Raw genomic sequence first — 27,197 nt, forward strand, 5'->3', positions numbered from 1 at the left:
AGATCAACTTACAGGAGAGGCGGGAGTCCGGGCTCCTCCCACTGATAATCTCCCACAGAGGTAGCAGCAATTCACTCCTTGCATAATCTGCTTTTTCTCGCCAGATCAGCAAATTAGATATATCTGATTGCAGTCTTTACGGACAGAACAGAGAGTATCGCTGAGTTCGTGGAATTTGAGAAGGGGAGAACGGGAAGCTATTGCCTTAGAACCGAATTTCCAAAAATGAAAGCACAATATAAACAAACAAACAAAAATATCAACCAGCGCCTTTCAATTATTTCATTGTTATCCCTTTGTAGAAATTCTGTTTGCAACACAACCTGCATAATGAGGGTTTTTGTCTTGCTGCCGAAGCAGGATGTGGAGACTCCTTTAGCCCTTTTACTGCTGAGCTGTATCTTCTTCTAGACCGTCCTTTGTAAAGTACGCATAGTTTGAAAGAGGGCATGGAGACGGCATTTCAGTGTGTGTTTGGCATAAGCAGCATTAAGTAGGAGGCACAGACAAGATAATGTGCTGGTATTAGTTACTCTTTATCATATTTCATTGTTACATGGTCTCAATGACTTGTAGTTGCTTCCACTATGTTCTAGGTACCGTAAATTACATAAGTCTACCATTAATTAATAACTTTTGATTTAGGTGCCCTAACAAGATTTTTTTTTTAATGGTTAACAGACATGTATGAAAAAAATCTCATATTAATTTTTGAAGGTTATTTACAGAATATTATTTACAAAGATCAGCAAAGTAATATGAATGAAAAAAGTCTCTCTGATTAACAAGCTCTGATATTTTATAATTAAAACAATGTCCAAATCATGAGAGAAGAAAAACTAGCCATATTTTGAGATCAAGGCTGGATTTATTTGTCATCTCAAGATTAGTCACTACTAGCTTTACATATCAAACTAGATATTATGTCTTTACAACATATTATAAAACAAAAGCTAGTGGAGTGTTACGTACAAACTCAGATGAGGATTTGGGAAATGACAGAATATAGGTATCAGTTTCCACTGATAACATTTTACATAAAAGCCCAAAGAAACATTTAGAGAAAAAGTAAAATAATTCTAATTGATCATTGGTATTCAATGAGATACTATGACGTATATGATGATCTAAAAAGGAAACAGAATTCAAATATAAGATGCAATAGAAGAATTAAATTTAGGAAAGAAATGCTTCCTGTGGAGAAGAAAAGAATCACAGCATAAAGGAATCACAGCATTCAGGACACCAAGCAACATTCTCCTTTATACGGGAATCCTAATTGAAAGACACAAGGCACCTAACTCTCAAAATTGCTAGAAAATTTGTCTCAACATCCAGTCAGAATCTGTCTTACTATTATTTAAATCCATCCTTTTATGTCCTGCTCTTTAAAATGATAGACAATGAATCCTAGTTTTTTCTGTGTGCCATCTTTTCAATATAGTTGGTTATTTTCAACTATAAGAGTACCATTGATTATAAATATCCCCTTGATATCCACAGCTGGCTGGGGAATTCTGGGAGTTGAAGTCCCCAGGACTTAAAGTCGCCAAGGTTGAGAAACACTGCCTTAGTGGTTATCTATTCCAGCCTCCTATGGGTAGGGAACTGGCTAAAGTACAGGAAGTCCTTGACTTACAACCACAATTGCCTTTGCCAACTCATTACCACTAAGTCATCACAAGAGCAATTCAACACAGCCAATTCACTAGGGGGATAACTCATCCTGGGCTGCTGGTGGGATAGCTGGGTAGGTGGGCAAGTGAGTGGCTGTGAAAAGCACAGAGCGGCAGCAGCCAGGGACTTCCTACCGGAGAAAAAGCCTGGTGGGTAAGCAGGGTGCAGAATAGCAGAAGCAGTGCCCGGGGATTCCCATCTTCACACCCTGTGCCACCACCGCCACTGCTGCTATGCCAAGCTTTGGGATGTTCATAGTTTGACCTATTTGGTGGCAGTGATGTTTGGGCTATTTGGGGTGGGACTAGTGGGTGGCACAGTGGCAGGCTGGTGTGAAAAATGGAATGCATCTGGCTGCTGCTGGCTGCCCTCCCCCACCTCATTCACTGTCACCACTCCCAAATAGTTCGAACACTGTCACTGCTGGCGAATAGCCATAACAGATTGATCTTTGAACATTCTGGAGCTCAGCATGATGACACGGTGAAGGGAAAATTAGAATGGGAAGTTCCTAGCAACCACACCGTCACTCTGCCCTCTGTTCACTTATCCACCTACCCAGTTTTCCTTCCAGTGGGAAGCTCCCAGACAACACGGGCATTTTGTGGTCTGCCTACCCGTTCCCTCACCCATCTGCCTGCCCGACTCTCCCTCTGGCTGCTTGCGGAGAGTTGTTCCCATAGAAAATAGTCCATGTTCAGGTGTCCTGCGATAACTTGTGGGCCATGAGTTGGCAGAAGCAACTTGGTGGTGGAAATTGTCCTAAGCCAGTAACCTGAATATACTTCTCTGTCATTTCAACCTATTAGCTTTCATTCTTTATTGCAGAGTAACAAGTACAAATCTATTCTCTCCTTTGTATATCAAAACTTTAGATATCTGAAGAGATATCTACTTTTTTTTTCAATATTTCAGCAAGGTCAAGAATTTGTGCTGCAGCACCAGATATTGGAGGTTTAGAATGTAGAAATGAATTGAAGAGGGTAGTAAACAAGAACTGGTCCCTGTGAGAATCCCATGTTTTTTCAAGTCCCGTCCCCCACTGTGTAGTGTGAGAAACAGCACACAGATTGGAACTCTATGGATATGGGGCTAGTGGGGGCACCCACATTAGCTGGAACACCAGCTCAAGATATCTACTTTTATAGCCCCATATTCAGTAAGTTTAAATGGCAGTCATATGCTCTCTTGTGAAATGGTGAAGATCTTCAAGCACCTAAGTCTGCCCAGAACTGTCTTTTCCTGGCAGTGGAAATAAAAGCAGGTCACTGGTACTGTTAGAAAAGCTGCACAATATGTGATATGATTGATCACATAGGATAACAACCTTTTAAGCTTTTATCTTATCTTTCTTCACTAGAAATGTGTGGTTATTACACAATACAATAGCAGAGTTGGAAGGGACCTTGGAGGTCTTATAGTCCAACCCCCTGCCTAGGCAGGAAACCCTATACCATTCCAGACAAATGGCTATCCAACATCTTCTTAAAGACTTCCAGTGTTGGGGCATTCACAACTTCTGGAGGCAAGCTGTTCCACTGATAAATTGGTCTAACTGCCAAGAAATTTCTCCTCAGTTCTAAGTTGCTTCTCTTCTTGATTAGTTTCCACTCATTGCTTCTTGTTCTGCCCTCAGGTGCTTTGGAGAATAGTTTGACTCCCTCTTCCTTGTGGCAACCTCTGAGATATTGGAACACTGCCATCATGTCTCCCCTAGTCCTTCTTTTCATTAAACTAGACATACCCAGTTCCTGCAACAGTTCTTCATATGTTTTAGTCTCCAGTCCCCTAATCATCTTTGTTGCTCTTCTCTGCCCTCTTTCTAGAGTCTCCACATCTTTTCTACATCGTGGCGACCAAAACTGAATGCAGTATTCCAAGTGTGGCCTTACCAAGGCATTATAACGTGGTATTAACACTTCACATGATCTTGATTCTACCTGTTTATGTAGCCTAGAACTGTGTTGGCTTTTTTAGCAGCTGCTGCACACTGCTGGCTCATATTTAAATGATTGTCCACTAGGACTCCAAGATCCCTCCCACAGTTACCACTATTGAGCAAGGTGCCACCTATACTGCACTTGTGCATTTTGTTTTTCTTGCCTAAATGTAGAACCTTACTCTTTTCACCATTGGATTTCATTTTATTAGATAGTGCCCAATGTTCAAGTTTGTCAAGATCCTTCTGTATCTTGAGCCTATCTTCTGGAGTATTGGCTATTCCTGCCAGCTTGGTGTTATCTGCACATTTGATGAGTTCCCCATTTATTCCCTCATCCAAATCATTTATGAAGATGCTGAAGAGTACTAGGCCTAAAACAGAGCCTTGGGGTACTCCACTGCATATTTCCCTCCATGAAGATGCAGTTCCATTGAGGATTACTCGTTAAGTGCGGTTGGTCAGCCAGTTACGAATCCATCACATCAGAACTGACTGTGGTTAATATGCTTGTAATTTGTGGTAACATTATTATATTATAATGATATATATTATTACATTATATCCTGATATTATATCCTTCTTGTTTCTGAAGACATGAGAAGAATCTGGAACTGGATGGTTTGGTACTGTATTTTTGATATGGATTTTTTTGGGAAGGATGTTTTGAGAGATTAGTTATCTAGTTGTGTTTGCCCCTTCCCAAGTGGGAGACAGAGGAGGCTTTCTGCAGATTGAACGGTTTTGAGAGACTATTTTTCCTTTTTTTTCTGACTTGGGGGTCAGGGTCAGAGATGATGAGCGTTGTAAGAGTAATGCAGGCAGTAGCATCATGGGGATTGGCAGGGGATGATGCCATGTTACAAGCCCCTATACTTGTGATTTCTGAATGCAGTTGCAGTTGCTGCAACTCTATGTGGCATGGGATGTTTTAGTTGTGGATTTCATGTCCCAAATGGTTTCTCCATGTTTCACTAATATAGAGCTAACAGACTGGGCATGCTTGCATTTTGTTAAAGGCAAAGGCATTTAAACTCTTCCAGTACTATTACAAAAATATGAGGTACAGTAGACATGTGGTCCAATCTCATAGATTTCTTATTTTAACTTCTTCACCTGTTTCATCCCTCAGTTTAGGAGAACTGTGTTCTTTCTCGTTTCATTCTCTGTCCGAACCTTAGATATGAGAATTAGGAACCAGTAACATGGAAATCTCAATCAGAAGGCATTAGTACAAGAATGTGTTTGTTTAACAAGAACACAACATGGCATTACAGGAGCCATAAAAGGAATGACCTAAGGAAAAAAACTATTTAGCTACAAAGGAAGTAACAGTTGCCAAGGTGAGTAGCTTTACATCTTGGAAATGAAACTCCTAGCAGCCTATGGAAGCTATAGGAATTTAGTCAATTGATTTAAAACTAAAGGATGTAGAAAGATCTCCTATTTACTTGGAACAGATTGTCATGGTTGCATCTCATCTATCCAAGTTTCATGATCTGGCACCGGACATTACCATGGGGAAGGGGGGGGCAGAGGGAAAGATTAGAATGTGAAGAAAAAGGGGGATGGAAGGCCAGCCGAGCTGCATGAGAAGCTCCAGCCAGCCAAAGTAATTAACAATATGCAACTGAACACCTGTTTCCTGAAGAATATATAAGCACCTGATTGGACATTTGCAGATAACCAGGAGTGCTCAAGGGAGGAGGAACTTTTCTTTGTGTTGTTTGCACAGGAAAATCTCAGATTCAGTTTACACTGCTTCTGTAACCATTTAAGCTTCAGTAAAGGTGATCAAACCGGTCAGTCCTAGAGGAGATCAACCCTGGCTACTCTTTAGAAGGCCAGATCCTGAAGATGAAACTCAAATACTTTGGCCATCTAATGAAAAGGAAGGACTCACTGGAGAAGAGCCTAATGCTTGGAAAGATTTAGGGGAAAAGAAGAAGGGGATGACAGAGAATGAGGTGGCTGGATGGAGTCACTGAAGCAGTAGGTATGAGCTTAAATGAATTCCATAGGATGGTAGAGGAGAGGAAGGCTTGGGGGAGCATTGTCCATGGGGTCACAATGGGTCAGACATGAATTTGCAACTAACAACAACAACAACAAAAGTATATTCTTGGCAAAACAAATGGCGAGGAGTCCTTCTTTGCTAGATGACTGAGTGGGACAATTGATAAAGATTCATCTTCAGCCTTTACTTTGTTCCTTGAATTTGACTAATCTGAAGCCTGCTTCCAATTTCACACTTCCATTTTTCAATTGTCTGCACGCCCATATTTATTACAAACAAGGATCCTTCACTCTATTTCCAATTACAATTCCTTTGTAAGATGAGCTGCATTTCTTTCTCATCTTTCTTGCATCTGTCAGGATTCAAAGAGAGACTTTAGAAGAAAATCGATTTTCTCTTCCTTCTAATAGTAAGACTCCTATCATCCCTAGTCATTGTTTTTGTTAGACTGGACGTTCTTAGTTCTCTTGATCATTTATTATACAGTTTAACCTCCAGACACCTTATCATCTTTGTTGCTCTTCTCTTCACTCTTTCTAGGGTCTCAAAATCTTTCTTGTATCATGGTGACCTGGATGTACTATTCAAAATGTGGTCTCACCAGTGTAATATAAAGTAGTACTATCACTGTCTTGAAATTATCCCTCTGTTGATGTAGCCTAGATTGCATTGGCTTTTATACAGGTTAAATTTGAAAAATTAGAATATCGTGCAAAAGTTCATTTATTTCAGTAATGCAACTTAAAAAGTGAAACTAATATATGAAATAAGACTCATTACATGCAAAGCAAGAAAACCCCAAATCCACAATCTCAGAAAATTAGAATTTTACATGCAATCAATAAAACAAGATTTGTACATAAAACAATGTCAGACCTCTGAAAAGTATAAGTATGCATATGTACACAGTACTTGGTTTGGGCCCCTTTTGCAGCAATTACTGCCTCACTGCGGCGTGGCATGGAAACTATCAGCCTGTGGCACTGCTGAGGTGTTATGGAAGACCAGGATGCTTCAATAGCGGCCTTCAGCTCTTCTGCATTGTTCGGTCTCATGTCTCTCATCTTTCTCTTGGCAATGCCCCATAGATTCTCTATGGGGTTCAGGTCAGGCGAGTTTGCTAGCCAATCAAGCACAGTAATCCCACGGTCATTGAACCAGGTTTTGGTGCTTTTGACAGTGTTGGCAGGTGCCATGTCCTGCTGGAAAATGAAGTCAGCATCCCTATAAAGCTCATCTGCGGAAGGAAGCATGAAGTGCTCCAAAACCTCCTGGTAGACGGCTGTGTTGACCCTGGACTTAATGAAGCACAGTGGACCAACACCAGCAGATAACATGGCTCTCCAAATCAACACAGACTGTGGAAACCTCACACTGGACTTCAAGCATATTGCAGTGTGTGCCTCTCCATTCTTCCTCCATACTATGGGTCCTTGGTTTCCAAATGAGATGCAAAAGATGCTTTCATCAGAAAAGAGGACTTTGGACCAGTGAGCAACAGACCAGATCTGTTTTTCTTTAGCCCAGGTAAGACGCTTCTGACGTTGTTTGTTGTTCATGAGCGGCTTGACAAGAGGAATATGACATTTGAAGCCCTTTCCAGGATCCGTCTTTGTGTGATGGCTCTTGATGCACTGACTCCAGCCTCAGTCCACTCCTTGTGAAAGTCCCTAACACTTTTGAATGGCCTTTTCCTGACAATCCTCTCCAAGCTGTGGTCATCCCTGCTGCTTGTGCACCTTTTTCTTCCACACTTTCCAAATAACTTTCTATTAATGTGCTTTGATACAGCACTTTGGGAGCATCCAACTTCTTTTGCAATTACCTTTTGAGGCTTTCCCTCCTTATGGAGGGTGCCAATAATGATTGTCTGCACAACTGTCAGGCCAGCAGTCTTTCCCATGACTGTGATTCCTACTGAACCAGACTGAGAGACCATTTAAAAGCTCAGGAATCCTTTGCAGGTGTTATGGCTTAATTAGCTGCTTAGAGTGGGACACTTTGGGCCCAGAATATTGCACCTTTTCACAATATTCTAATTTTCTGAGATTGTGGACTATAGAGCATTATATAAGTCTAAGTGCTATTGCTATTGCTAGTAACATCTTAATACCTTATGCAACATCTAGAGCCTCTGGAATAAAACAGAATGTAAATTTTACAATAACATAGTTAGGTGACCCCACAATCTTCCTGAAGTATGAGAATAAATGACGGCCACAAAATGAGTGTTGGGGTTGATTAACGGAGCTGAAGAAAGATTTACAAATATTCGACTTCAAAAGATTTCTTTGCTTGTAGAATATTTAGTTAAAACTGTGCTCCACAAAGAGCTGTTCTTATTTAGTGGAATTACTTGATGGCCATACATAAAAGCTAATTCAGAAAAAGTCACACTTTCTTAGACTGCACCCTTTTATTCTCTGAAGACAGGAAATAACACTGCATTTTGTGTAGAAACTGAATGTTTGCATGTAGTTGTGTGCAGTTCTATAGATCTGTTTTTTATTTTACCTTATTTTGGTTTTTACCGTGGACATTTCATGGTGTTGTATTGATGGCTTTCATAAGCTGCCGAGAGTCTACTTGATTGTGAAGGATATAATTCCAATTAATTAATTAAACAAACAACTCAAAAAAATTTTTTTTCTGAGATTGTGGATTTGGGGTTTTCATGAGCTGTAAGCCATAATCATCACAATTATGACAAATCACGGCTTGAACTATCTTGCTTTGCATGTAATGAGTCTATCTCATATATTAGTTTCACCTTTTAAGTTGCATTACTGAAATAAATGAACTTTTGCATGATATTCTAATTTTTTGAGTTTCACCTGTACAGCTCATTACTAGCTCATACTTAAGTGGTGGTCCACTAAGACCCTAGATCTCTCTAACAGTTACTGTTGTTGAGACAGATGTCACCCATTTGTTACTTTCACATTCGGGTTTTGCGGTGCAAATGCAAAACCTTATTTTTCTCACATTAAACTGCATCGTGTTGGCTGCTCAAGTCTGTCAAGATCCTTCTGAATCTTCAGTCTATCTTCCAAAGTGTTAGAAATTCTCCCCAGCTTGATGTCATCTGGAAATCAGATGATATACCTTTATATTCCTTTGTCAAGATCATTTATAAAGATGTTGAAGAATACTGAGCTCAAGGAAAAAGCATAAGGTTCCTCCATGTATATCTAGTTCCATTGAGGGCTTCATACTGAGTGCAGTTGGTCAAATACATCTGGTGGTGGAATTGTCTATCCCGCATTATTCTACCTTACCAAGAAATAAACTGTGGCGTACTTTTTACATGCCTTACTGATATCCAATACTGATATACTGTACTATGCCCACTGCATTTAACTGGTCTATTAATTTAATCACTTTATCAAAGAAAGATATGCAGTTTGCCTGGCATGGTCTTTTTTTAACAAACCCATGCTGGCTTTTAGAAATCACCTTGTTTATTTCTAGGTGCTCACAAATCATCTGCTTGATTATGTTTTCCAGGACTCTCCCAGGTATTGATGTCAAACTTATTGGCCTATAATTTCCTGGGTCCATTTTTCCTTCCTTTTTGTTGATTGGAAGCATATTAGCTCTCTTCTCTTGTGCTACAGGAGCATTGAAAGATTCAGTGACTCCAAGATTACATCTGCCAGTTTCTTCTGAACACTGGTTGTAAACTATTTGGTCCAGGGGATATGTACTCATCCAGGGTGGCTATGTATTCCATTACTAATTCCTTGCCCATTATGACTTGTATTCCTGTTCTATCTCCCTTGTACTCAGTAGTGGGTTTGCTCTTACTGTTGCTACCAGTAAGCTGATCGCGGTCTTTTTTTGCACGCATCGGACATATGCACAATCCACTGCCCCTGTGACAACCAGCTATATGTTTGGGTCTCGCAGGCACCGCACACTGTGCACGCGTGTGCACTTTGCCATTTGCCATAAAAACAACTATAGAGGGCGGGCGGGTGGGCCAAACGAGTTACTGTACTGGTACACTTTCAGCTGCTCCCGATCACTACCGGTAAAGCCGTACTGGGCCATACCCTCAGCAATCCATGTCTGCTTGTGCTGCTTTGGATGGATCAGGCTATTTTTCACCTTTTACATAAAAGGTCTGTTTCTTTGGAACAATTTATTTCATTCCATCCTAGCAAGTTTCAGTAATAACTACAATAGCCTAGTTGCTGTCATATACTAGGATTTCAAGCCCTCCCTGTTTATTCCTCATACTATTGTCATTTGAGCCCTTTACGGCTGATCCTAGTTTTCATCTGTAACTCCCGATATGTCATTTATTAAATTTCATTTCATTTATTAAATTTATAGGCCGCCCAATCCCGATGGACTCCGGGCAGCTTACAATGAAAGAAGAAAAAAGAAAAGCAAAATAAGTAAAAAATAGTTTAAAATTCACAACATACATACGTTCTAATCAGGGCTGGACCTTAACACTAAGGTCAACAGCCCCAGGCCTGCTGGAACAGCCAGGTTTTAACGGCTTTCCTGAAGGCCATGAGAGTGGGTAAGGTCTGGACCTCTGGGGGTAGCTGATTCCACAGGGTCAGAGCAGCCACAGAGAAGGCTCTCCTCCGGGGGCCCGCCAGCCGACACTGTCCGGCTGACAGTATCCGAAGGAGGCCCACCCTGTGGGATCTTATCGGCCGTTGGGAGGTGTATGGCAGTAGGCGGTCTCGCAGATATGTACTTATGTGCCCCTTGTTTACCACTCCCTTTCTTCTTATCTTGTTATATTGAAACAGCATGGGGTCCATCATTGAACCCCTAAATACTTAATCAGGCTACTTGTCTTTGTCTAATTCTAAAACCTAAAAATCAAAAACTCTGCTTATGCACTTTCACCTAACGAACAAGAACAAGGAACATATTATTTTGCTTGAAACGCAGGAAGCGTGCTTTTCGCAAGTAGGAGAAGACTTAACCACAATATCTTAGTCATAGGCACAGCTCATGCCAAGGCAAAGTTCATCTTGTAAACAAGCTATAGGTTAACCATATTTTTAGCAATATATCTGGGTGGCATTCTGACATTTTCCTTTTTCTGCATGAGTAACCAAGATTCACTTCTCTTTTAGCTTTACTTTACTTCCCTATTGTGGTTTGGAAATCATGTATTGTAATTTTCCTTAAATATTTGTAATTTTACCCGAAATAACTTTGTGCTGAGGTGAGAAGTTATGACCTGTATTAGTGCACGCCTATATGACGTTTATATGATTTGTAATAACCATTTCAAAGGTATAAAACCTCTGTCAAAATGTACCTAAATTAGATCAGTTTAGGTGCAAATCTACTGGTCTCTTGAATGCATTCAATAATAAATAATAAATAATAAAACACCTTTCTGTTTCTGGAGAACAAGGGTATCGTCTCATACTTTTACGTAAGTAGAAAGGCAGACCCTGTTTTTGCCATTACATTTCTTGGCGAGCCAGCCAGGAGACGATAGGGTCTTTGGGGACCCTCTGGGACCCCTAACCGGGGGGGCTGGGGGCTCATCGGGTCAGGAACCTCTCTGGCGCCAAACGGACCTTTTGTTCCGAGGGAATTTCCCGGCAGCGAGGAGAGCTCAGCCTCGGCGGTTAGCGGTCTCAAGAGCCTTGGAAAACCAGAGGAGAAAGGAGAACAAAGTCTGGCCAGCACCGGAGGAGGAAAGCCACAGAAAACAGGCAAGTAATTGTGGGCTTTCTATTTAAGACCCGGTTTTTCTTTTTAAACCGGAGAGTGAGGTCTGATCCACCTTGCTAGGTATAAAGGTTTTGGGAATTGGACTGTCCAGAATATATGTATGTGTTTAAAAGGATAAAGTGTTAAGAATTGTGTTATTCAGTATTTGGAAAATTATGGGTGGAGGAAGTAGTAGTCAGACTCCTCTGGATTCTATGTTAAAGCATTTTAAAGAAGGATTTATGAGTCAGGATTATGGAATTGTGTGGAGTAAACATGAGCTTAGGAGGTTTTGTGAATTAGAATGGCCCAGATATGACATTGGGTGGCCTGAAATAGGTACCTTTGATCCTCACTTAGTTTTAAAAGTCCATAGGTTGGTGTTTGATCCTAAGATAGGGAGCTTAGCTCAGGCTCCATATATAGATGTTTGGAAGAAATTAGTTAATCAACCCCCAGCTTGGTTAAAGAAATGTAAACAACAATGTATTCTTATGGCTGTCAGAGTTACAGACCCCAAAAGTCCTAAGCAGAGACCACCAGTCTTGGCTAGTGCACCAGAAGAATTGCCACAACCCCCTCCATATGTTGCACCTAGAGGGGTCGGTTTGCCAGTCACACCGCAATCCTTGTCCCTGACTTATACCAGAAGAACTACACCCAGCACGGGGGGGTCCACAAGCCAGTTACCTATTGAAGGAATTGAGCAGGGATTAGATGCTGTACTTACTAGCATGGAACAGATAAGATATAAAGGAGAGAAAGAAGAAAAAGCTCCTATAAGTTCCCCCGACACCATGGGACCAGAGTTTTGGGAAAAGAAGGAGGAAGAGATGGACCAATTGTTGGGAGCTGTGGGTGGAGAAGTGGAACCAGTGTCAGCCAGAACCAGAGCAAAGACAGAGACTGTTTTTACAGCACCTCTCAGACGAGTTGACCAATTCTTAGTAAACCCAGATGACCCCTCCCAAGTTTCAACAGGGTCGTTGTTTCAGCATGTTCCTTTTACCACCTCTGATTTGCTTAATTGGAAAATGCACTATGGGCCTTATAGTGCTAAACCAAATGAAGTGGCAGAATTGGTAAAAACTATTGTGGATACTCATCATCCAACTTGGCTAGATTTACAACAACTTATGGCAACACTTTTCAATGCATTACACTCCTTTGATTGGATTGGCAGAAGCTGAGGAGTGGGATTGACGGGGCAGTGTAGGTTCAATTAGCCTCCCCGAACCTATGGTCTGTCTGAATGTGGGGGGCAAAGAAGTTTCTTTCCTTGTAGATACAGGAGCAACCCGTTCAGTATTAACTCAACCTTTGGGACATATTTCTTCTCAATCTATCAACATTCAAGGGGCAACAGGAAAACCACAAACCCAGCCACTTTTAGAGCCTCTATTATGCACGGCGGGAGGAAAAATGTTGACTCACCAGTTCGTATATTTGCCCAGCTGCCCGCTTCCACTCATGGGTAGAGATTTGCTTTGCAAACTTCGAGCACAGATATTTTTTTGATGAAAAGGGATCCGTAGGAGTAAGATATGGAAATGTGAATTTAGAAATTCCTCGGGAAGAGGCTTGGAGAATCATGGTGGTGCAGGAAGTCTCAGGAGACAAATGGAGGGAGTTCCGGGTTCCTGAGCTGTGGGCGGAAGATAACCCCCCTGGTTTTGCTGCTCACCACACCCCTGTCATTGTTGAGGAACTACCAATGAGTCGTCCTGTATGCATCCGCCAGAGGGGGTACCCAAGAGAAATTGTGCAGGCTATTCAGGAAGTCATACAACTGTATCTGACTTATAAGATTCTGGTGCCCACTGACTCACCATGGAATTCCCCGATTCTACCTATACCAAAAGGGGGAGGAAAATATAGAATGGCTCAGGATCTTCGTAGGGTTAATAGTTCAACAGTCACAATTTATCCTACGTTGCCAAATCCTTATGTGTTACTTGGACTGATTCCACCAGAAGCTAAATGGTTTTCAGTTATTGATTTAAAAGATGCTTTCTTTTCTATACCCATTCATAAAAAGAGTCAGCACTTGTTTGCCTTTGAATGGGAAAATCCGACAACAGGAAGGAAACAACAATATACTTGGACACGCCTCCCACAGGGGTATAAAAATTCGCCAACGCACTTCAGCGCGGCGTTAGCGACGGACTTGGAAATTCTAGATTTGCCCGCTCCTGATGTTGTGCTACAATATGTGGATGATCTTTTGGTGACAGGACAAACAGAAGAGGTTTGTCATGCCAATACTGCATCCCTTCTACTTCTGTTACAAGAAAAAGGCTATAAAGCTTCTAGGGCCAAAGCACAATTGGTCCAGTTGAATGTTAGGTATTTGGGATATGATATCCAGCAAGGGCAAAGAACTTTGGGACATGAAAGAAAGGAGGCCATTTGTCAATTACCAGCCCCAAGAAATAGGAAGGAATTAAGAGGCTTTTTAGGGGCAGCGGGATTTTGCCGCATTTGGATTCCTAACTTCGCCTTGTTAGCAAAGCCACTTTATGAAGCTACAAAAGGAAATGAAAAGGAACCTTTGCGATGGGAAAAAGAGGAACAGAAAAGTTTTTTAAACTTGAAACATGCTTTGACTCAAGCCCCGAGTCTGGGACTGCCTAATTTAGATAAACCTTTTCATTTATTTGTGGACACTAAACAGAATATGGCTGTGGGGGTGTTAACTCAGAAGATGGGAACGTGGTATCGACCAGTTGCATATTTGTCAAAACAATTGGATCAGGTAGCAAAAGGGTGGCCCTCTTGTCTTAAGGCTGTAGCAGGCACAGCTTTACTTACTCAGGAAGCAAATAAACTTACTTTTGGACAGCAATTGAATATCTACACCCCCCATGCTCTTCGGGCTGTTCTGGATCAGAAAGGCCATTTATGGCTTACCAATCCACGTATGTTGAAGTATCAGGGGCTTATTACCCATAACCCCCTCATAAAACTTGTTCAGTCATATGCTTTGAATCCTGCCACTCTATTACCTGAACCAGACTCTGAGATCTCTCATGATTGTCTGCAAACTATTGAGGAAACCTATGCAAGTCGTCCAGATTTGAAGGATGAACCCTTTTCCGACCCAGATGCAACTCTTTTTACTGATGGAACCAGTTTTATCCATGAAGGTGTAAGAAAAGCAGCTTATGCAATAGTTACTCTTGAGGATGTATGGGAAGCTAAGCCCTTACCTGCAGGAACTAGTGCTCAGTTGGCAGAATTGCATGCACTCACTAGGGCATTGGAATTAGCAAAAGGCCTACGTGTCAACATTTACACAGATTCAAAGTATGCCTTTCTTACAGTTCAAGTGCATGGAGCTTTGTACAAAGAAAGAGGTCTTATCACAGCAGGAGGAAAAGACATTAAATATGGACCCCAAATTTTGCGTCTATTGGACAGTGTGTGGTTCCCCAAACAAGTTGCCATTATGCATGTACGAGGTCATCAGAAGGGGATTTCAACAGCTGAAAGAGGAAACCACAAGGCTGACCAGGTGGCAAGAGCAGCAGCTTTGGATCCATTCTCCCTGCAAGCTAACTGTCTTACTTTGTGGATCCCGAACCAGAAAGATGAACCCCCCTCATATAGCCACTCAGAAGTCCAGCAAGCTGAAGCTATAGGGGCAAAACTAGTGAATGGGTGGTGGACTCTGCCGGACAACAGGGTGTTTGTACCTCAGCAGTTAGCATGGGAGGTTGTTTCTTCCTTGCATAGGCATTTACATCTAGGGAAGACAGTTTTGAGAAAGGCTTTGACAAGGGAAGTCTATATTAACAATTTGTCTAGTCTAGCAGCTGCTGTTTGTTCTCGATGTCAGGTGTGTGCTGCTAATAACCCACGTCAGGGCCCGAGTCTTCCCCCTGGGCACCAACCTAGGGGGGCTTATCCTTTTGATTATTTAATGATTGACTTTACAGACATGCCGAAAGTGGGATCGTATACGGCTATGTTAGTTGTTGTTTGTACATACACGGGGTGGCCTGAATGTGTTCCCACTAGAACGAAAAAAGCTTTGGAGGTAACCCGAACTCTATTAAATGTAGTTATTCCACGATATGGGTTGCCCTCACGTATCTCTTCAGATAATGGGCCTGAGTTCATTCATGCAGCCACTCAGAAGGTTGCCCAGGTATTAGGGATTACCTGGAAGTTACACTGTTCTTTCCACGCCCAATCGGCGGGCGTCGTTGAAAGGGCCAATAGAACTATAAAGAATAAATTGGCTAAAATTTGTCAAGAAACTCATCTCAAATGGCCAGATGCCCTCAGCATGGCATTGCTAGCCGTGAGGTGCGCACCCACAGGGGAGTTGGGTGTCTCACCATATGAGTTAATGTATGGAAGGGTTCCTAATTTGGTTAGTCCACAGGTATTGCCTACTACTCAAGTGGCAGACACAGTGAAAATCAGACAGTTGCAAGCTTTGAATACTGTTGTCCATCAATTACAAAAATATGTGCTGTCATGTCGTCCTCATGTGATTGTAACTCCAGTACATAATTTCCGCCCAGGACAGGAGGTCTGGGTAAAGGACTGGAAAAAGGTGCCTTTGGAACCCAGATGGTGTGGACCATATACTGTTGTTATTTGTTCTCCCCTTGCTGTTAAGGTAGCTGAAATTAAGCCTTGGATCCATTGGACACGCCTGAAATTGGCTGCATCCTCGTGTGAGACTGTTTCCGAGGACTCTGTCCAGCCTCTACACCCTGCCAAAAGGAGAAGAAGAAAGGAGGACGCCACCTCGCCTGCTGATTCACAGGAAGCAATCGCTCTACGGCCAGGTGGTGAAGACCCCTCTGCAGGTGTCGCTCCAGGTGCCGCCGACACCCATCGCACAGGCAACGCATCGCGTCTCCCGTGGAACCTTCGTCCCCGTCCAACAAGGAGAACCAACCATGGAAACCAACCGCCGTCTACGCCAGACTGCATGCATTAGGAATGGTCTGATCCCAGCGATCCTAGTCGTGATTTTTCTCTTAGCTATTTCTGTTCTTCTTAACTTTCTCTATTTCTATGCTGCCATGAAAAATGCTGCCATGAAAAATAAGATTGCTCCAGGGGCTCCACCAGTGCAGATATGGGAGGTTTCCCCTGATTATGTAGACCCATTTCCTACAGGGGGGAATGAGATTAGTGGGAGTACCTCGCAGCCACCATATGTGAGGGAGGAGAGCACCCAACAAACACCAGGTGTCAGGGCCCTCACGGTGAAAAATGACTCCCCTGTAAAGGTAACTTCTGAACCACTGCTAGAGAAAATGGGACCAGGACCTTTTCCTCCTTGTAAGCATTGTTTCTATAAAGTCCCGAGTACACAGGGACTGGGTTTTGCCTATGTAAAACACTGGATAGTGGATTGTTATCCAGAGGAAGGGTTATCCCCCTGTTCCGAGGGATCCGGGAACTATTGGCAATGTAGGTTGGATCCTAATGTTACTTGGGCACCAAGTGAATACTATAATTCAACCATAATGTGCCATAATTTGAGGCCCAGAGCCCTATCCAGAAAGGACAAGGACTCGGGGTAAGCGGACATCCCTTGATTTTGGTTTGGACATGAAATATGACATAACGAATGATCAGCTTCCGATCATGGTGAGGATATATTGTAAAATCATAGGGAATGTGAGACATGTGTGGTTGTTGCAATGGTGGTCAGGTGAAGAGAATTTGTCAAGTATGGAACCTCAGGTACTGAGCAAGACTCGGCACATGGGCGTAATACGTAACTATGATGAGAAATCTAGTTACTTGAAGGTCTGGATTACTCATTCTAATTACTCAGAATCATACCAGTGCCGAGCTGTAACAATTGGTGAGATTATAAGCAGAACGGCAAGAGTCTCATTGACTGCAGAAGGAAAAGGGATGGTGGTTCTGGAGCCACTCTTGCAACCAGGTAGGAACCTCCATCCTACACCTGTTCTTCCAGAAGGTGGGAAGGATGGATTAGATGGGAAGGGACCTGTAACCCCTGCCCCATTGGAATGCACTGCATGCCTAGTAGGAACAAGAGGAAATACTTTAAAGTTCAAAATGGGAAAACCTAAATCCTGTCAGAACTTCAATCTTCCCAATTGCACTTTTGGAAGGAAGCAACCCCGTCTTTATAGTCAATGTGAGGGATCTGAAGGGGTGGTATGTTATCTACCTGCAACACCAGGGCTGGATGAGTGTGGCCCATGTCTTACAAAAGCTAAGGTGGGACCTCGTACCATTGTTACAATGATCTACCACACTCAGGCCCCAGTGGACTGCACCCCTCAGAAAAAGACATGTGTATCTAACGGTACCATGTATAACTATTGCATTCAGAAGAACCAGCTTGTTTGTTATCAGCCAACCACTCCAGTTCGCATCAAAGTCAGTGTATGGGCCGGCTTGGCCCTACTTGACAACCCCAAGGAATCCCGGCTTTACCACCTCACCACAGTTACTGCTTTAAAACAAGGACAAAAGCCCATCACCGTATCATTTGGTGTATGTGCTGCAATGGATAGGGTGGCTTACAGAAGCTGTGGAAGTCAGGGATGGAGACAAACTTATTACCACAATCATAAGTATCTCTGTCCCCGATCCCATGTCTACTGCCAAGGATGTAAGAATCCAAGTCGGGATTTGTATCTTCCTTGTGCAGATCGCATGGATGAAAGAAACCCGTGCAGAGGATGGGATTGTGTTTGTCAACATACTGGAGGAGGTTATCCTACTTCTCCTCATCTGGGATGTCCATATATTTCCAATTTTCGCAGTCTCCACAATTCAAACTCAGTCGCTTTTGAAGTGTCCCGTGATCACCCAGAGGAAGAAAGTTATGGGATAGGAATTGATGGGGATGGGGCTGACCCACTGGCATACATTACAATAAGGGTGGAAACTTTGAAGGAAGGGGAGGTAAAGTCATTAGGATGGTCTGTATATGATAACCTTAGGAAATTAGAGGAACCTCTTCCTCTTAGCCCTAAGGCTGTGAATTTGTTTGTAGAAATGGCTGAAGAAGTAGCAAAAGCTTTAACTGTTAAAAATTGCTTTGTTTGTGGAGGAACAAACATGGGAGAAAAGTGGCCATGGGAAGCTCTCAAAGCAACCCCAGAGGTATATAACAATATGACCCAAAAAGGCAACCTCGCTCAACGAACACAGCATACGGGTATTGTTTGGACCCTAACTACAAATTTGGTGGGCCACAGCTGTTTCTCTCGAAATGGATCATATCCTGTGGGTCATCTAATTTGTTTAGGGGAATGGGATGATACTTATACCAAGTGGTCATCACCATCAAATCTCTCTCAACCCACAAAATTTGATCTCTCACTCTTACCATACCTAAAGGAGCCACAGTATTCATATGGCCCATGGGAAGCCCCTGAGAACATGTATTGGATTTGTGGCACACTTGCCTATGAAATTCTTCCTGCAGACTGGGTGGGATCCTGTGTTCTTGGATGGATAAAACCTTCTTTCTTTTTATTACCTATCCAATCACGACAAGTGTTAGGAATTCCGGTATATGACTCAATTGATCCCATTCGTCAGAAAAGAGAGGTAAACACAGCTTTCTCTAACTTTCCTTGCAAGGAACTTACTGAATATGAGAAATCAGATACATGGAGTTCAGAGAGAATTGTATGCACATATGGAAGAGCCACATGGGCTGAAGATGGGTCTTGGGGATACGCACCCCGATTTACATGATAAACAGGATCATGAGGTTACAGGCAGTGTTGGACCTGGCTGGGGAGAGAATTGACAAATCCTTGAATATTCTCTCCACTGCCACGGACAAACTTCGTACTGCAGTATACCAAAATCGATTGGCTCTCGATTACCTCCTCGCAAGAGAAGGGGGAGTATGTGGGAAGTTCAACTTATCAAATTGTTGTCTTCAAATTGATGAAACTGGGAGTGTTATTAAACAGCTGACTACGGAAATGAGACAGCTCACTCATTTCCCAGGGCAAGAATGGAAAGGATTGAATCTCGCCTCATATTTTAGTTCTTGGTTGTCAAAATTGCCCGGATGGCAAGCTATCATTACTTTTATTGGCCTGATTGCAGCCGGATGCATAATCATCCCCTGCATTATGCCCCTTTTTGTTCGTGCTATCAGCAGTACTTTATCTCTCATGGTGGAAAAACGGGCTACTGCCAAGGTCCTAACGCTGATGGGACACACAGGAGAGGAACATGAATATGTGGGGCTTATAAGCAATAGGGAGCCTGATACTTATGAAACTCCACAATAATCTTAGGATTGGGTGAAGTTTCAACAGGGGGGAATGAAACAGCATGGGGTCCATCATTGAACCCCTAAATACTTAATCAGGCTACTTGTCTTTGTCTAATTCTAAAACCTAAAAATCAAAAACTCTGCTTATGCACTTTCACCTAACGAACAAGAACAAGGAACATATTATTTTGCTTGAAACGCAGGAAGCGTGCTTTTCGCAAGTAGGAGAAGACTTAACCACAATATCTTAGTCATAGGCACAGCTCATGCCAAGGCAAAGTTCATCTTGTAAACAAGCTATAGGTTAACCATATTTTTAGCAATATATCTGGGTGGCATTCTGACATTTTCCTTTTTCTGCATGAGTAACCAAGATTCACTTCTCTTTTAGCTTTACTTTACTTCCCTATTGTGGTTTGGAAATCATGTATTGTAATTTTCCTTAAATATTTGTAATTTTACCCGAAATAACTTTGTGCTGAGGTGAGAAGTTATGACCTGTATTAGTGCACGCCTATATGACGTTTATATGATTTGTAATAACCATTTCAAAGGTATAAAACCTCTGTCAAAATGTACCTAAATTAGATCAGTTTAGGTGCAAATCTACTGGTCTCTTGAATGCATTCAATAATAAATAATAAATAATAAAACACCTTTCTGTTTCTGGAGAACAAGGGTATCGTCTCATACTTTTACGTAAGTAGAAAGGCAGACCCTGTTTTTGCCATTACAATATGCTTTAGGTTTAGTCCTATACGTTGATCTCCTTACCCCTCCAATTTTAAAACCCTTCAGATGAGCTGAGCCAGTTATTTTCCAAGCACATTCTTTTCAGTCTTTATGAGGAGCAGATATTTTTTTGCTAGAGGTACTTTCTATAGCGGTACCCTTGAAAGTTTTTGCTTTATAGCAGTCTAAGGGGGAAGAAAGGGGATGGTTTTGTGTGAGTGATAACACCGTTCTTGTTATCTTGTTATATGTTTTAGGTTTATATGTTAGTCTGCCACTCACACAAATGGAGCTTTGCATGTGAGCACAAGTGACCATCATTCACACAAGAGGAACTGCACATACAGACACACACTCATCCTCTGCTTGCGCAGCCCGGTTCCGAATGATCTATGGACCACTAGTGGGCTCCATCTCAGGGATTGGATACTCCTGCTTTACAATATTAAAACTCTCAACATACAACTCTGTACTAGAGTAGATGTAACTTGACTTCTTGAAAAGAGGCTTTTAAACAAAAAAGAATGTGCAAATATAGAATAGGTCTCTTCTGGCCCAACCAAGAGAGGGATCTAGGTGTCCTAGTGGGCAACAGTTAAATATGAGCCAGTAGTGTGCTGCTGCTGGTGGAAAAAACCAATGCAGTTCTAGGCTGCATCAACGTTGGGTAGTTCCAAGATCACATGAAGTGTTAGTAATGTTTTATACTGCATTGGTAAGACCACACTTGGAAAATTGCATCCAGTTTTGGTCACTATGATACAAAAAAGATGTTGAGACTCTAGAAAAGAGTGCAGAGAAGAGCAACACAAATGATTAGAGACATGGAGACTAAAGCATAAGATGAACAGTAGCAGGAATTGGATATGTCTACTCTAAAAAGGAGAAGGACTAGGAATGACATAATAGTAGTTTTGCTATCAAAGAGAAGAGGGGGTCAATTCCAAAGCACCTGAGGCCAAGTCAAGAAGTAACCGATAGAAGCTTAGTATCAAAGAGAGATCAAACCTAGAATTAAGTAGAAATGTACTGATGGTGAGAAAAATTAATCAGTGGAACAACTTACCTCCAGAAGTTATGGGTGTTCCATCACTGGAGGTTTTTAAGGAGATTGGATAGCCATTTATCCAGAATGGCCTAAGGCACAGGTGTCAAACTCACGATGTCATGTTTCCATCATGTGACATATCATGACATTTTCCCCCTTTGTTGAGCTGGGGTAGGCTGTGTGTGACACATTCGGACACACTGAGGGTTGGACTAGCAGACTCCCAAGCCCTCACTTTGAACTTTGTATTCTGTACAGTATTCTGTAAATAAAAATACAACATTTTAAGGAAAGCTTTTAGGCTCCCTCCCACAAGGCAATTAACAGCAATAGCCTTCTGTAGGAGAAATTGAATGGTAAGAGTCCAGCTAATTTTGTGTGGTTTGTGTGGTGATAATTGCCAGTCCAAACCATATCACAGAGTTATTGTTGTGGTGAATAAAGAAGAGAATTAAGAAGTATTATGTATATTTGCTGCAATGAATTACTTATAAAGTAATAAAAGCAGGAGATAAAAATTAAATAAATAATGTTGAGACTGACCTGTGACTATGGGATGCAATTGACATAATTGTAGTTTATAGACTTTTACAACCAAGTACAGAGCACAGAGAGAGATTCACTCAGAATCAGGATGACCTCAAATATACAATTTTTGAGTCAGAAGATTTGAGGCAGTGCCTCCCAAGAGGCATTGAGAGGAGTTGGACAAGTCATGAGACCTTGAAGGATAAAATTTGTTTCAGCAATTTTCCCAAGCCTGAGAGTGCTTAATCATTTACCGTATATGATGTTGTATAGCCTATTATTCAGAAGCACTGAAATTTGTATTGAATGCTAGACCTGATTTACTTCTGAATTTTGACAGAGCTGAACAGCATTAGAGTTTAGCAGAGCTGAGAAAGCAATTAAAAATAATTACTTACTCATTTCTTGGCAACTGTTTAAAAGAATTTTTTACCAAGAATATCCTTCTTCAAGAAGGATATTTGGAGTTGGAAGAGTTAATGTTTCATTTGATGATCTTGGGTATCAATGCTCTAGGCTCTCTTATCAGCTAAGTTAGCAGTGCCAGAGATTAGTTTCACTGAATGCCTTGGCAGACAGACTGTATTTTATGTTAGGGAACAGAGGCTTAGTGTTCAACTTCCAAAACAAATATGACATATAACACATTAGAATTGCAGACTAAACAAGACCCAAGAGTAGATACGACTCTAAAAAGGAAAATGCATTATTTGGTTAAAACAACAGACTATCAAGTGAACTCACTGTTCCTCTCAATTCTTCATTGTTAGATTGCACCTAAAATATTGCATTTAGTTATGGAAATTATGTTTTAGGAAATACATTGACAGATTGTATTCTGTCTAACTGTTCACACTGTTCCAAAATATCCACATAAGTTTAAGAATTGTTCAGTGATGCCGAGGTGCCTCTGAAAGTGGTAGACTTTTCTATACAGGAACAGAATTTAAACGAAGATTGGTTGGTCATCTTTCAGGGATGATAGATTCCTACAGGATGTTTTCGCAATTGAAAAGTTAAACAATTCCTCCCTGAGTTACTGTCAAAATGTTCTTTCCAGTTTCTGAGGTCAAAGATTTCCTTTCACAAATAAAACCTGGAAAAATCCCAAAATGAATTTCATGCCTCTAGGATGAATTAGAATTAGTGGGTTCCTATTTTCCTATTCAATCATATAAACAACTCTGCAAGTTTTCCAACTGATTGGAGCCAGGACATTTTTATCCCCTTCTATCACAGCAAAGGAAACTAGACCCTGCCAATTAATTTTAAAATCATATTGTAACAAAGATGATCACTAGCCTTTGTCTTTTTGTAGAAATTCTATGCTAAAAATCCAAGAGGGATAGACAGAGGAAGGAAGGCATAATTTTCTCTCTGTGACTAGGAGATGAAAGTAAGATTATGCACCCTCTCTGATTCCTCTGACATCAGAGGTGGGTTCCTACCAGCTTGGACCAGTTTGGTAGAACCAGTAGTAAAAATCAGGGCAGGCTCTCAAAACCAGTAGTACTGGTAGGCTGGCCATGTCCTTGAACCAGTCCCCTGGTCGCTGCTCGCATCTGTCAGATGGCAAGCTAACCGGAACTGGGCAGTGGCTGGCTTGCAAAGAAGCTTCTCAGCTGCCAGAGAATCGGAGGCTTCTTTTCCACCCCTGTTCTCTGGAATGCCGTCGGAAAAAGTCCCAGAGAGGTCCCAGAGATGGGCCATTTTTCTCAAAAACGAAGGCATTTTTGCCTTTCCCCAGCCCCCAGAAGCACTTTGCAGGCTTCAGCAGGGCTGGGGGAAGGCAAAAATGCCCCTGTTTTGGAAAAAAACAGCCCGTTATCCACCCATTTTTCACAAAAATGAAAAATGTTTTTGCCTTCCTTCAGCCCTGCTGAAGCCTGCAAAGTATTCCTCTGGGGAGCTGAGGAGGATAAAAAGTTTTTTTCTTACTGGGTAACTTGCAGGTACTCCCTTAGCTCTGGCAAGGCTCCTTCGTTGGGTTTTTTTTTTACTCCTAAACTCCTGGACAAACAACGCAGCTGGCAGACACTTCCCTGCTCGGTCTGGGCCTCCCTCGCACCGCAGTCGGACTGCCATTTCCTTCTTCCCTGGGCTCCGTCTCCTGAGCAGGATAGCAAAGATCCCCCGCCTAGCGCCTCCCCCATCAAAACTTTTCGCCACTGTTTTGGTGGGCATGGCTTGGTGAGGGGGTCATGTGACTGAGTGTGCATGAGTGATGTCAAGTTGGCCATGCCCACTCAGTCACATGTCCCCATCTAGCCATGCTCACTGAACCTGTAGTAAAAAAATTTGAAACCCACCCCGTCTGTCATGTACTGGTTGCTAAGCACATGAATTACATTCAGGTCACTGTGGGGGTACTGTAGTGGCTGAAACTTTTAAAATTGGTCAATTGGCCCCTCAGTCCATATCGTTCATACTTGTGCCTTTCCTCCCTGCAGAAAATTTTAACCCACGCTCGTGGGGTGCTGAGGGAATCAGAGAATCTTCCACGAATGTGGAAGAAATTAGACATTGCAGCCAGACCCAGGCTTGGAGCAATGCAACAGCAAGTCCAGGCATTCAATCCAGTCCTCAAGCTCTCAATGCCCGAACCATTGAGTTGCAAGAGAGGTTCTTTGTCATGTTGGTGAGTATGTATGATACGACTCGGGCTTTATTCCTCCCCCCCACATCATTGTGATCCAGCGTAGCGCAGACAGCTGAATGGAGGCAGAAAACAGGCCATTTCCATCTGCCATTTTTCAGGCCGTTTTCAGCCATTTTGGGGATGTTTTTGAGCCCAGAAAACATCAGAAATCGGCTGAAGCTGCCTCCTCTTTGCCAGTGACAGCGGCTCTTTCCCAGCCAGAACTGAGCCGGCAGCAATGGCACTGAAAAAAAGAGGCGGCTGCATGTAGGCCGGTTGGTCCGGGAGTCTTTCAACTGGGGCTTTCCGTGGTGGTGGCAGGTAGTCTGGCCTGCCTGGGAGTCGACTCAGGAGAGGGGGGTCACCTAGCTAGCTAGGCCAGGCTTTCCATGGTGGTGGCAGGTAGGCTGGGTAAGCCAGCCCTGGAGTTGACTCAATTGGGGCTTGTGGCCCCAGGCCGGCCCAGGAGTCAACTCGACCGGAGCCTGCAGGCTGTCATTCACCTAAGGAGATCAGGGCTGTGGCAGAAAGCAGACAGCAATGTTGGAAGAAGGTAGACAGGCAGCAATGGTGGGCGAAAGCAGGTTAGCAATGGCGGGTGAGCTGGTGAGATGAAGAATGACTGGGCGGGGCAGAGTTGGGCTGGGGGGGGGGGGGCATCTGGTGGTGCAATTTGCCAGTTCTCCAAACTGTGCAGAATAGTAACAACTGGTTCACCCAAACCTGCGCAAACCTGAATCCTACTCCTGGTTGTAGGTTATTTTCACAAAATCAGTTTGTGATGAATTTACCCGTTTTTATACAGACTTTACACATAAGCAGTTGAAATATAACACTTAGAAGAATATAACACTAGAAAGAACACTTAGGAACAACATTTGTGTTACATAGTGTTTTATTTTCCAAGATTTCCCAGGTATCAATGTCAGGCTGATTGGTTTGTAATTTCCTGGATATGTTTTTTATTTCCTTTTTTGAAAATGGGGACCATATTAGCTCTTTTCAAGCCCTTAGGCAATTCCCTGGTGATCCAATAATTTTAGATAATATGTTTCAATTGTTCTGAAATCAGTTCCTTCAGAACTCAGTGATTTGGACCCATCTAGAGTTGACAAGTATTCTCTTACTTTATTTTTACATGTTTTAATTTGCATTCTTAACCTGTCATTTATAATTCTGTTTTTGGTAAATTGAGTAGTGTTTTCTTCTTTGCATGAAGACAGATGTGAAGTATGAATTAAGCAGTTCTGCTTTCTCTCAACTTCCTGTTACTTCTTTGCCATCTTCTCCCATTAGTGGACCAATAGTTTCTTTGATTTTTTTTTCTTGTTTTTATGTATTGAAAGAAACATTTTTCTTGTTTTTAACATTTGTTACAAGTATTACTTCATTCAAAGCCAAAACTTCATCTTTGCAAGTTTGAGTGATTTGTTGGTATTCTGCCTTAGTTATATGTCTCTTTTCCCATTTTTTGTACTTGTTATTTTTTTCCTCTCAGTTGGTTTGAGAGCACTTTGTGCAACCATGCTGCTTTATTCTTGATTTTCTTAGTTTTATTTTTCTGTGGTGTTTTTAGAATAATATTTTTCAGAGTTTCTCATGCTTTGTGAGTTAATTTGCCCTTTAATATTTTCATCCATGGGATCTTTCCCAAGCTCTATGAGTTTGTTAAAATTAGCTCTTTTAAAGTCTAAAACATTGGTTTGGTTATGTTCTGTTGCTTGTTTTATATAGAATTGTAATATGGCATTTCACTCTCCCCTAAAGTTCCTGCAGCTTCAGTACCCTCTACCACCGTGATGGCGTACTTATGGCATGCGTGCCACAGGTGGCACACGGAGCCATTCCTGAGGGCACACGAGGCATTGCCCTGTCAGCTCCATCGTGCATGTGCACGCTGGCCAGTAGATTTCAGCCATGATTTTTGGCTGTTTTTCACACTCCGGAGGCTTCAGGGAAGCCTTCTGAAGCTCCCGGAGGGCGAAAAACCGCCCATTGTGCAAACTGGAAGTTCGGGAACGGACTTCTGGTTTGCACCTTGGGTTGTTTTTCACGCTCTAGAGGCTTCAGGGAAGCCTCCTGAAACCTCCTGAAGGAGATGTTCTTCTCCCAATTGCAGATGTCATTGGCATTTCCCTGTCCAGTGCCCTCTCCCAGCAAAGCAGGAGGACGATGCTGCTCTGTGTGGAAGTGCAGAGGAGAAAGTTTGCAGGAAGCAGTTTGCTCTGAGCCTAACTTCAGCCTTGACAGATCTCTGGAGCACAAGAGGAGACAGGGGAGCAGTGCTCCCAGGTCCTGCATAAGGGAGACTGGCCCTTCTCAAAAGGGAATCCCTGTTTCCAATTGTGCATGGTAAGGATGCTGGCTTATTGGGACAGTCTTTCCTCACACAACTCCCCCGTCACTCCTTCCTCCTCTCCAGAGATCTGTCAAGGCAGAAGTTGGACTTGGAGGAAACTGCTTTCTGCAAACTTCAGAGCTGAAGAAGCTTCATGGATGAGAAGTGAAATATCTTCAAAGAAAAAGCAGAAAGTTCTGTTGCCTCTTGTAAAATCATCTTTGGACAACCATGACCTGGATGTCTGAGAATATCTATAGACTGTCAACTCTGAAGTGAACCTCACTGGAGCTATCTTTTCCTGCCTCATAGTTGCCACGAACGTTGAAAGG

At 42.3% G+C, this 27,197-nt stretch overlaps 1 protein-coding gene across 1 annotated transcript; it reads left to right on the forward strand.

Moving 5' to 3' along the window:
- The first annotated feature begins 12,901 nt into the window (after positions 1-12,901).
- Positions 12,902-16,680, forward strand: LOC116522675. The gene has a single exon (XM_032237690.1). The coding sequence runs from the start codon at positions 12,922-12,924 to the stop codon at positions 16,285-16,287; it is 3,366 nt and encodes a 1,121-aa protein (XP_032093581.1). The 5' UTR covers positions 12,902-12,921; the 3' UTR covers positions 16,288-16,680.
- Positions 16,681-27,197: the final 10,517 nt, after the last annotated feature.

The sequence above is a fragment of the Thamnophis elegans genome, chromosome Z (genome assembly GCF_009769535.1).
Source record: "Thamnophis elegans isolate rThaEle1 chromosome Z, rThaEle1.pri, whole genome shotgun sequence".
NCBI classification, from domain to species: Eukaryota; Metazoa; Chordata; class Lepidosauria; order Squamata; family Colubridae; genus Thamnophis; species Thamnophis elegans.